General features: G+C 39.8%; 1 protein-coding gene across 1 annotated transcript in view; it reads right to left on the reverse strand.

The window, feature by feature from the left end:
* LOC136678128 (protein CASP-like) overlaps positions 1 to 7,988 on the reverse strand; it is a 161,258-nt gene extending 153,270 nt beyond the window's left edge. Inside the window, exon 1 of the mRNA XM_066655998.1 lies at positions 7,163 to 7,988. Within this exon, the coding sequence (XP_066512095.1) occupies positions 7,163 to 7,225 (63 nt within the window). The 5' untranslated portion in view covers positions 7,226 to 7,988. The remainder of the gene's footprint in view (positions 1 to 7,162) is intronic.
* Positions 7,989 to 13,009: the final 5,021 nt, after the last annotated feature.

Raw genomic sequence — 13,009 nt, forward strand, 5'->3', positions numbered from 1 at the left:
ACGAGTGTCACAGGATTACTTCAATGGAGACTTAGCTCAAATGGAGCCAGCTGCCAAATGCTCTTTTCGCAGTGATCCACAGCAGATAAATCGGGTGACATTTTCACATGGAAACTTTGTGTTCTTTGCAAATATCTGAAGTTATTGCAAAAAGGCTAAACAGGGAAAGAATATATCCCATAAAGCCAGCAAATCAAGCCCATCTGTGCACAATCAATGGCTCGAAGGATTATAAAGCGTTTAAGCACGGCTCATAAACCTCTGCCTTTTGGAAGCTGGAACAGACAATCCCTGATGGAAGTGTCTGAGTATTTGTCTCCGTGTACAAATCCCATTCTAAATCTTATAACGGAATGCTGTTTAGAGTTACCATCATAAACTTCACCTTATTATGGAGGATGGACACTAGGAAAAATGTATCAACCAAAAAAAGACACTGCATTTTAATTAGATTATGTCAGGGCCACACGTACAACTCCTTTTGAAGGCTCGACCAATCTTCTGGGGTCTTCTGTAACGCGAATGAAAAAGTCGCAGGAAGAAAAATCATACTAGCACAAGAGCACAAGCATTCAAACATTTAACCCTCATAAGCAGCCATGATAACACGTCTGCCTACTACACTACTAAATTAGATTGTGGAAAACAAGAAAACGTCAAAGTTTGAAAATAAAAACAGTGTGGGGGCAGTCAGTGATAACAGAATGTCGTGGCTAAATATTGGCACAGTTCACTGAACACAAGCAATTCAATCCCATCAAAAATGCTGATTCTGACCCGACGCAGAATATCAGACTCAAACCAGACGCATACAAAGCATTACGTTACTATGTAATTACACATCAGGAACACAGCTAAACAAGACTTCTAACAGTTCTAAGAAATCAACAATAGTGTGCAAACACTGAAGCCCACAGTCTGGGGCTGGGTCTGAGATGAAGGCAGCCGAAATGTAGTGTCCCACATCTGAGAGACTGTGGGTTTGGGACAGAGGGCCACATTTGACAAGACCCAACTCCGGTCACAAGTGAAGCTAGTTACTGGTTATGACGGCATGATTGAACAGCAATAAAGGATTGGACAATATGACAATGTTTTATTGCTATAATAAATTACACCATGAGACTCGAGTATCACTGAGACGACACTGAACAAAGGCATGGATCAAAGAAAAAGGGGCAACATTACTTTCCTGTATAGCAGCTTTTGAAACATTAAATTAAAGCTATAGTAATCAATTTTAGACAGCAGTCATTATACGTGGCACTGGAGGTGGACAGGGTGATTATATTTATGGCTATGGTTATATTACGTCGTGTCAAAATACGCTCGTCTGGGTGCGTTATTATACAGTCAGTATGACAAGTGGCACATTTCATAAGCAGAGCACAGTATATTTTTTTTTAATTAATGAATTTAGTGCATTAGACCTTAATTTAACATTTAATTCGTGATATTTTTAATTTTAGGAAATTACTTAGAAATTCATCTGTTAATTGCAACAAAAAATGATGAAATAAAGAAGAAATACTACACACAAACGTAAATATTTTAATAGTTACGTTTTGCCACTTATATCTAATACTTAAGCGTAGGAATCTAACTGAACAATGTTTTCCATCTTTGGCCACGCTTCTCACAGATTGCTTGTATTAGACCAGGGGTGCACAACTCCAGTCCTGGAGGGTCAGTATCCAGGAAAGTTTGGTGATTCCTTTGCTCACACACACTTGATTTAACTCGTCTGTTAATTGACAGGTTTAAGGGTTGTGTTTTAGCAGAGGAATCACCAAACTATCCTGGACATCGGCCCTCCAGGACTGGAGTTGTGCACCCCTGTATTACACGAAATAGCACAACCCCTGCTGCTCGTGACGTTGTCATGGGTGGCTTGGTTTTAATCTTGTCCTTTAGCGGTAAACAAAAATCGACTTTCCTCAAACTCCATGTTTTACACTATTCAGCTCCACATGACCATGGCGTACATACAGCACTCATCTTTCAACCACAATCCGGAGATTTCATCTCAAATTGATTACCATCAGCACGTAGGCACAGTGTTGCAACACCATGTTTGTAAATTCCTAGTTGTGCCATCGTCAGTAAAGTCATGCAACAGATTCAAATCCCATATTTTATGACACTGGGAAAAACTCCTCCATAGAAGAATGATAAACAACAGAGCACTTGAGCGACGTCGTCCTTCAGTGGAATAAAAAGACGATGTTTGTTTTCTGTATAGTATTAACACAGGTTGAAATTATGCTGTGCGTTTATGCCTGAATAAGTGGATAAATCATATGGAAATGTTTGTTCATCATTGCCTTGACAGCTCAATGATTAACTGACAGTTTTACAGCTCCCTGCCTTTCTTTAGACGGTGAAAATACAAGGAATGTGCAGAATGTGCTAACGTCATACTAACACTTAACATAAAGTTGTTCAAAAGGAACACTGCAATCTACCATTAACACTTCAGTGGTGCTGTTAAAGTATTTTGCATGAAGAAGCTCTTTTCAAGGTAGCTGTACCCTGGGTATTTTAAAACTAGCTAAACTAGCTTTAAGTCTGCCTTCTTGGAATTCTCTGTTTGGCTGACTGGCTGCTTAACTGAAAATGGCTATAAAACTATTGTGACAATTAAATCAAGTCCAGAATTAGTCCAAAAAATAAATAAATACATACATACATACATACATATACATATATATATATATATACACACATACATATATATATATATATAAATAAATAAATATTTTTTTTTAAAAATCACTGGCACCTACTGGACAAAAGAAAAAAGAAACGTAACAAAGCGCAGCTTTAATCTTCCCAAGTGTCGGGGCAGAAATAATCAGTCAAATCCATCTCTCCTTCCTTGAAACATGTAACATAAATTAAGTGCCGAGGGTTCCTCAACATGCATCCGACAGCACGCAACGCCATCAGTCTTAAAGATCAATAGTGATGCAGCCTGCCTTTTGATATGAGGGGTAACAAGATTGTAAAGCGCCTCGACAAGAGCAAGCACTCTAGATTGTGGTTTGAGATTCTGTTCAAATGGCAATTCTCCAAGAACCATTCTGTGGGAGGCAAAGTAAATAAGTTGTCATCAATAATAGACAGCGAGTGTTCAGCTCCGGCTGGTTCCTATCCTCCAGACATACTCAGCAGCCTCCGCGGGCTCAGATTCACTGTCTTGACTAATAGCTTTTGATAGGCCTTCGCAATAATTACCGAGGGGCCCTTATCGCAAACTTATGCGATGCATATTTCATGTCATGGCTGTGCGTTGGCAGCCAATCTCTGAAAGCATGATTGGAAACAAATTTGCCCCAGTTACAAAAAAAAGGGGGGGTATAAAGCACAATCACGCTATCACATTCTTTTAAAAAGTGCTCTAAAACAGAAGAGTACAGTGAGGGAAAGATCAGCCAAACAGCCTATAGCTTTACAAATGACATTTCACGTTAATTCATGTGGCTGTGCTAAAAAACTGCATTTACATTGGAGCGCAAAGAAACTGTGTCCACACAATATATCAGCTTCAATCAAAGCTTATGTCATTTACCCCCAACCCAACACAGTTAAAATGTAGAACTGAGTTAAAAACCTTGACATGGGGAAAAAAACACTGTGGTATAAAGCTCCAGAGCACCATCCAGTACTTTTTAAATGTGTTATCCACCATCAGTTCTTGACTAATATATATATATATTAGTACAAGCACAAAGCTGCACACAGCTCAATGTCATGTGCTATCAAACTAAATCTACCTCTCTCTCTCTCTCTCTCTATTTGGAGAGCTACACTGTTCGTAGATCAATACAAGCTACTGAGCTGCAAAATAAAGGAATGTGAACTTCTACTCAAAGTCCCATGAGACACGACTGACACTGACGGACACTGTATGAAAAAAAGGTGACCAAGAAGCTACTAAATGTTCAAAGTCACCAACAAAGGCGTGTTTCTACATTTCACGCTGCCATAGCAAGTGCACATTTATTACAGCCTCCAAAACTGGATTTTGTATTCAGTTGGTTCAGATGAAAATGATCCATTTCAGACAAAACAATGACTGTTGATGTCTGTCCTTTTCAGACAAAAAAATAAATAAATAAATGAAACAAAAGGTCTGAAGCATTTTAATGCCTCACAAAGTCATTACAGGAAATGTTTACACATAAGCTGCCAGATATCTGAGACATTGTTTTACGTTAGTTTTGAGATAAGGCTCTGGCATTAAGCGCATTTCTGAATACACATCAATGGCAGAGAGGTACACAGATAGGGGACTGAAAGACAGAACAGTTCCTAAGGAAAACATATGCATATTTATTCAAATGTACCACTATTTTAACATCATAAAATTACATATAAATCTCCAAAAACAAGTACGTTCTGTGGTGGTTTAAGAGAGTAAATAATGCAGACGTCACCACCTTAGTTACTATCTCCACAACTCTCAAGATGTGTGCCTTCACTGCATTTCTACAGTCCACCATTTTAGGAACCGTCCTTAAAAGACCATGTTGGGTTCCTTAAATTTTAATGACAGCAAAATTCTCTATATTTTTTTCACATTCAAAGTTGAGGTTTATCAGCTTTAAAAACTATTTTAGAGTCTAAACTAACTTGAAAAATAACGATTGTTACATTAAAAGGCTCTTTACGGAAGAAACGGTGCAAACTAAACACTTTTTTTATGCAATCATGCAATTACTCGTCTCTTACATTAAAGCTTCAACTTATTTTAACAAAAATGTGGCACATGAATCAGGGGAGAGAGAGAGAAAGAAAAAAAAACTGAAGCAAAGGTGGGGACCACATTTTTGCCTGTTACTTAAACTTTAGAATAGTTTTCCCTGTGATAGTAGATTTAATTAACTTTCATAAATGCAGTTTTATTAAGTATGTTTTTTATTTTTATTTTGATGCAGCCTTCTTTTACCCTTCTTTTATTTTGAAAACATATTGACAGACTGTATCCTCAGATTTAATGAAAATGCTTAATAAAAACAAAAGATATTCGTTTACTAACAATAATGAAAACAAGAACACAAAGCAAAACTGAAATTTCCATGAACCCTGCACAGGTCAAACCCTCACTATGTCCTGTGAGATATCTACACAATTACACATGGCATTGAATATATAACTTTACAGGTTTCACTCTTATTTAAACCAGTATAATTATTCAGAGAGCTGGATGTTTAGGTAAAAGAGGGGGGGGGTTCTCTGATAAAACATTTGCAGCTATTTGAATTAAGGCTTTTGTAATCCAGTGTAAATACACAGATTCTGGGTCTAATCTCTGTAAGTTTAGTTACATGTTTAACATTTTAACAATGCGCATGTATCGATATAATATTAGTTCATCGCTGAAAACCCAAAGCCATTTCACAGTCACTAAAAAGTTAATGTAAGACTAACTTATAACAACGTAATGGGGGCGACGAGTTTATTGACAAGTACACATTCAATTCGACCACTTAAGCTTTAATTACAAAACCACTGTTATAACCGAAGCATTCGAACATTTATTTGGACAAATCTGATTTACTAACTCGGGTTGGCTCGATTTAACCAGCTTGTTGTTATCTGGCTGGTTATAAGTAGCGTTAATGTTAGTTGGCTTCATCCAACTCCACCAAAGGCTAGCGTTTTAACCAGTCTAAAGTTTATTACAAATGGTTAAACCTCTTAATTTATTAAGCCCCCTGTGTAACGTTATAAAGGTAAAGGAGTTATAAAAATATTAACCCTAACACTAGTGATACGTCTCACCGTTCGGCCAATAGACAATGAGTTAGCCGCCGTTAGCCAACGAACAAACCCTCATTCCCTCGGTTGGGAAACCCACTTTTAACTCCTCGAAGCCTTCATAACAAAAGCAAATATATTTAAATAAAGCAGATATGGCCAACTATCGTCTTAAGAAAACTAATGTTTTCTCGTTAGCCGGTTTATTTATCTCACTGCACAGAGCCGTGACGCGGAGCTAAAACACAAAGCTCATTTAACTTCCAAACACCGACTCATAAAACCATTTTCCACGCTGAAAATATAAGAAACTTTTACAAAACACTATCTACAAAACTTAGAAAGAGACACTGAATCAGCTAACTGGCTAATAGCCCGTTTCGGTGACTGCAAATGAATCGATCCAAATAAGAATCGAGTCAGAAATCGAGAGTCGACTCCAAAGCTCCTGGAAAAATTCCTCATAACTTCTCCATCACATTAGCTACATGTACAGTTAAATGTTCTTTGCTCAGTACAGTTTAGTAAGCCTCTGTCTATTATTTTAATTTGATTTTCTCTCTACAAGCCTTTTCTAATGACAAATATTAACAAAAGCACTTGACTTTTGCAACGTCCCTCGGTTTATCTGTTAAGACAGAAGACTATGAACACGTAAGAGTAAAACCTGATTGTTTTAGACCATCAGAGGCCACTGAATCCCCGCAGAACGTCATTAAATCCAAGCAGAAACTCAACAAATACTTCTTAAGTCAGCTAATACACATTTTACAGTTTTGCTTTTGATATGTCCATTAGTAAGTCATAAAACAACGAAACAAAGCACAGTTTAAAACTTTAAAACTTCGTTAACAAACCAAACAAACGAAGCATTTTACATCTTTTGTTGTTGTTCGTTCCAGTAGCTTCGTGGAATCGACATTACTTTGAAATCAACTCCTGGAATCGCAATGGGAGTCGACTCCCAATATTTCTGGAACCGAGCGGCGCTAACCGTCACCACAGCGCCACCAACGTAGAAACAAGTGCACTCCACAGCAAAAAAATAATTCAGCCATAACACAACACAATCATAAACATCCATTACGGAACACAAAGTTAACATCTCGCCAGGTAAACGTCTCCGTAGTGCTCAACCCGCTTGAAAAAGACTCGGAAAAGCCCGAACTGCTCGTTCTTTTCCCCCCCGTGGTTTCTAAAATCGATGGGAATTGAACAAAGAGGATCAATTTCCGATCAGAGAGAGAGAGCCGCTTTAATCGATGCGGGTAGAAGTGGCTGAAACGCCGGGGCTCCCTCCTCCCTCCCCCCGCCAAAACAGAGCCGAAAAGCGGCAGAAGAGCATGGAGCGATCCGCCGGAGCGAAGCGGACACACGGCGCGAAAAGAGAGAAGCAAACCTGCAGCTGCTGCAAATCAAAGCGCTTCCAATATTGAAACATCGATCCCGCATTGGCCGCCATCTTGAGACATATTGAGACGGAGTGAGAGGTTGATAGAGTGAGAGAGAGAGAGGGAGAGCGAGAGACATAGAGAGAGAGAGGGGCTGGAGTTCGGAAGAGAAGCGGGGAAAACACGGAGCGGATTTATTGACCACCGCCTTCGCTTATTGAACAGCGACACGGAATGGAGTTATTGAACGGCCGCGCCGCTTATACTGTATCGAAAGCGATCGGTTTAACGCATAAAACGTGGACTGGACTTTTTAGTTTCTGCTCTCAGGTTTTGTTTGGGTTGTACTCGCTGCCTACGGGGTTTATTTGTACGTTAGTAAACGGCGAAGAGAAGAAATATTTCTGATGCGTTATTGATAGTTTGTCGTTTGCGGATTATTGGGATTTACTCATTTTACTTTACTTTAAATATGAACTGGAATAGTTTTGTTGTATACTTTCTTGTCAGTACAGGCGTATATGGCTATAATCAGTTGCAAATTCAAATATTTTGACGAAAGAAATGTATTTGATAGAAACCGTGCGATAGAGAGTGAGAGAACGGAGTTTGTGATAAACGCTTGGAAAACACGGAATGGAGTTATCGACCTTTGTCTTCGTTTACGAGCATCGGCACGGAACGGAGTTAATCGACCCGACTGCTTAATGTATCTAAGGTGACCATAAAACATGTGGAATGTACTTTATTGCTTTTTCTGCAGTTAAACCTCGTCTGTTAAGTAAATATGGACACTTTAAAGAAAGTAAAACAGACAGAAAAATCAATTTAATACGGCATTATACTTATTATTATTATTAAGAGGTGTTTGTTTTTTTCACGACCATGTTCTGAAATCAAATCAACATCAATGATGGTTTTACAGTAGAATGGTTGAATGTCTTTTTGAACACTGGCCATTACTGACCAGAGAGAGAGAGAGAGAGAGACATAGAGCCATAACCAGTGAGTCAGGATAGGAACGAAAACACGGAGCGGATGTATTGACCCCCGATTTTGCTTATTGAACAACGACGTGGAATGGAGTTGTCAGACAGGTTCACGTGGTATGGAATGGGCTTGTGCAGATAAAATATGTTTTTGCCAAAGACACATAAAGAAAAATGAAAGAAAATAAAACAAATATTCTTATGTTTTATTTTTGAAGTGTGAATTTTATGTGAAATGATCATGAAAACGAGTAAAATTCGCCTGTACATCTAAATATAATAATAATAAATTATTTTGTATTAAACGTAGTTTTTTATTATGATATATATTTATGATAAAATGCTAGGTGTAAATTCTATGGCTTTGTTATCAGTTAATATTAACCCTATGAATGAACTGTTTAAGCCTGTTTTTACTTTTTTTATTGGGTTATCTTTAATTTGTCACTCCTTTAAAAAGTCTGCCTTGTAGCTTTCCGCAATATCAATATATTGTTTAGTTATTTCCTTAAAATTAAACAGCAGGTCTCCAAGTGATTGATCTGAAAGCAGGGCAGCAGAGCGTGCTAATGGCGCCCCCAGAGGCCGAGAGGGCAACAGCAGTCCATTGTTTTCTATGTGGTATCTCATTTACTTAAGGACCTTACTGAGTAAAAGATATTATCCACTCATCTTGCTCATATTTCAGACAGAAAACAAGAAAAGGTGACCCTTTAAATAGCTATACACAAAATATTCAAATGTATTAAGCACTTTAGCATGAAAGAATTTAGCTGTTTTAAAAGTGTGATCATTCTGGACACCGTCGATATGAAATGACACGGGATGCTCTTGTTTCATGTCCTACTTCGTGGCCATCAAGCCAGTGTTAGTTAATGAGCCAGATACACAGCAGACATTTGCAGCTCGTTAATGCATCAAACCGGCTTGTCCTAAGCTTTGTGGACAATGAATTTGGCAGCTGAGTCTTAACATCACTTAGTCCAAAGCTAAGCCTTGGCTACAGGGGTATAACGCCCCCCAGGAGTGGAGGAGCACCAGCTTATGGGTTAGGGTGGTGTTTGTTATCCAGAACTAATCACACAACACCTTGCTCTTGAGGCTGAATGCCATCAGATCTTCAAAGAAATGAACTAACGTCTAATCTAAAGCATTCCCAGAAGAGCTGAACCTGTTACAGCAGCAAAACCGGGCAAACTGCTGATTAATGCCTTTGATTTTAGAAAACAAAAGGTGAGTGATTGACCACAAGCTAAAAGACACAGTGCATATAAATACCCACCGTACAACCCCTAATGGTGCACCGTTGGTATTTTTAGGATTATTGTCAACTGGTGCTTATTACATTTTCCAGTTGATTCAGTGGAAACCCTCTGGCTCGGCTTAATCCTGAATAACGAGTGCCAGTGCTTTCAGTCCCATGCTTTTACGACCCAAATTAGATTTTACTCTCCTTTTTACAGCTTTTCTTCTGTTCTAATAGTGAGTATTTCGTCTTTTATGGTGTCAACAGAGAACAGAGATATTGAAATGAACCACAGATGCAGCCTCAACTACAGTTTTCTTGATTTTGTATATTTTTTATTCTTTTTTTTTTCATGTCCTAATTCCTGGCCGTCATGCCATTGTTAGTTAATGAGCCAGATACACAGCAGACATTTGCAGCTCACAAATGCATCAAACCGGCTTGTCCAAAGCTCCAGGGACAACGAGTTTAGCTTCGTAAAACAAGCTAGGGCCTTGGGAGATCTGAAAGCCCAGATAGCGCCTTCATTATTTCAAGAGCATGCATATCTCCTAAGACTGCCATTTGTGTAAGTGCGCTGTGCTCTTGAAATCCCAAGTAACTCTCGCACCCCATCCCAGAGAAAAAGGAAAAGCTACTATCAACAAATCCAGAGTTGAAGAAACAGTATTGTCAATATCACCACCGAAAACTAGCACACGAGGTGAGGGTAAAAACAAAGACAGGTCCCTGAAAGAGCCAGTTTTATAAAGCAGTTTTATTAAATGATTCATAACATGAAAAAAAAAATAAATCGTTGGAGAAAGTTAAGGATTGTTCCTTTAAAGAGAGCATTGATTTTTCAAAATGTCTGCATAATTATATCATTAGGGGTGACACGGTGGTGCAGCAGGTTAGTGTTCGTCTGTGAGGAGTGTGGTGTGTTCTCCCTGTGTCTGTGTGGGTTTCCTCCGGGTGACTGTCTGTGAGGTGTCTGGTGTGTTCTCTCTGTGTCTGCATGGGTTTCCTCCGGGTGACTGTCTGTGAGGAGTGTGGTGTGTTCTCCCTGTGTCTGCGTGGGTTTCCTCCGGGTGACTGTCTGTGAGGTGTCTGGTGTGTTCTCTCTGTGTCTGCGTGGGTTTCCTCCGGGTGACTGTCTGTGAGGAGTGTGGTGTGTTCTCTCTGTGTCTGCGTGGGTTTCCTCCGGGTGACTGTCTGTGAGGAGTGTGGTGTGTTCTCCCTGTGTCTGCGTGGGTTTCCTCCGGGTGACTGTCTGTGAGGAATGTGGTGTGTTCTCTCTGTGTCTGCGTGGGTTTCCTCCAGGTGACTGTCTGTGAGGAATGTGGTGTGTTCTCCCTGTGTCTGCGTGGGTTTCCTCCGGGTGCTCCGGTTTCCTCCCACAGTCCAAAAACACATGTTGGTAGGTGGATTGGCGACTGAAAAATTGTCCGTAGGTGTGAGTGTGTGAGTGAATGTGTGAGTGTGTGTGTTGCCCTGTGAAAGACTGGCGCCCCCTCCAGGGTGTATTCCCACCTTGCGCCCAATGATTCCAGGTAGGCTCTGGACCCACCGCGACCCTGAACTGGACAAGGGTTACAGATAATGGATGGATGGATGGATTAAATCATTAGTGAAAGAAAGTGCTTCATCATGAATCTCTATTTTTTACCGAATCAGACTTGTTCACAGTGGTATTGATGGAAACCAGACATCTGAGGAGTGTAATGCCCCTCAAAGCTCTCTCACTGAAAGTTATTACATGGAAATGGTTACCAAATGTGCTGCCTGACGCCCAAGGCGTTGTTTTATGATGGTTCTGAGATAAGGTTATTAAACATGTAGCCCATTCGCTTGGTAAGTGCTTTTCTATTGAACACACTCTGTGCGGAAGACGAACACAACACCTGAGTCAGACGTGACTGCGCCTTCACTTACAGATACTTAGACGTACAGTATGTGGTGTACATTCCTGGTGGTGAGGTACATGCATTCCAGACGTCTGCTTCCTATCACCACCACTGTTATGAAATCTGAGCTGCGAAGTGTCTCTGCGATGATTTTATATCTCAAACATTGAATCATATAGACTTTATTTTTTTAAATGAATGGAGATCCCTGTTAAAGACAGATCACGTTCAATTCTTTTCACTTTCACAAATGTTCGGCCATTTTGTCTGACAACAGAAGACCACTAGAAATGTACAGAAGCTGCGAGTGTCTGTAACAGTGCATTTATTAATGTAATTACTGTCATTAAGGCTCATGGTCCACCTGGTAATTTGTTTTAGGTGTGATTCAGTGAATGGGAAGCACCAGAAAAACAAGTATGAGGTGACACACACTGCCAGCTTTATCTCCACAGATACACTTCTATTTGCATGATGTACTGATCTTAACAGCAAGCTGTGAGCTGTGTGTGTGTGCATGAGTGTGTGTGTGTGCATGAGTGTGTGTGTGTGCATGAGTGTGTGTGGACGTGCATGAGTGTGTGTGTGTGTGTGTGTGTGTGTGCACTCATGTCAGAACAGTCTGATCTCCAGTGACAGTGGCATCAAGCTGGTGAAGGTCTGAACATGCAGAAGCCTTACTGGGTGGCCTTGTTCTGCTGATGCATCAGACACACACACACACACACACACACACACACACACACACAGAGCACATGCAGCCATTTTAAAAACAACATGACTAACCGACTAAATGCCACATTATTTTCTGTATTTATTTTACCACCTTTGTCTTCACTGCATCCTCCATTAATTTCATCGACTGACTTTTGTTTTCCACTGAAACCTACAGATAATTCATTTTCCACTCCTTCAAAGTTCAGTCTTAGGTGTTGGTTGCTTTTCCTGCCTGTCACAGTCCAACTAATCCCAAACACATCCAGTGCTGTTGAGGTCTGGAGTCCTCTACTATTCCTTTTGTGTGTCTCATTATTCTCAGTAAGGACGTCCTTTCAGACCCACAGTGTTGAGCTGTTCTTTTCACAGTAGAAGGACGAATACACACCTCCGTGCATTCTTTCAGCTCCGAAGCGAGCGTAGAGCTTGTACTGTTTATCTGATGGTGCCTCGGAGGTCTTGCAGGTCTGTTAGGAGTCCCACATGTTCCTACAGTGTCAGTGGTTAACTATAAAAACAATAACAGCAGCTTTAGTATGTGACTAAAGATTTCCGGTTCCAGGTGCTCAGACACCCATCCCATAATAGTCCAAACCAAAGAACACAAACACATTGCTTTTTGTACTCTCTGTTAATGTGTGAGAAAGGATGGAAGTGTGAAAGAAATCACTGTGAGAATGGGAGTGGAGGAATAAAAGAAGCAGATCCATCTTGTCGGACCGGGTTCTTGACATTTACTGCAGAAACACAGCTCTCCCCCAGCAGTGCCTCGCCATCCCACAGACCTATGGCTTTCTGAGAACTCAGAGCTCATCACAACATGTTCATTATATAATACACCTTTATTTCATTTAATGAGGAAGCTGTGGATTTGTGATATAATGTGTGTATATATATAGTACATAATGAAAATGGATGTATTTTTGTGTATGGGAATAGGAGCTTCATTCAGCATTTTCTATCCAATTATATTACATACATATATTATTATTGTTGTTATTTTTATTATTAATATTC

The sequence above is a fragment of the Hoplias malabaricus genome, chromosome Y (assembly GCF_029633855.1).
Source record: "Hoplias malabaricus isolate fHopMal1 chromosome Y, fHopMal1.hap1, whole genome shotgun sequence".
Lineage (NCBI taxonomy): Eukaryota > Metazoa > Chordata > Actinopteri > Characiformes > Erythrinidae > Hoplias > Hoplias malabaricus.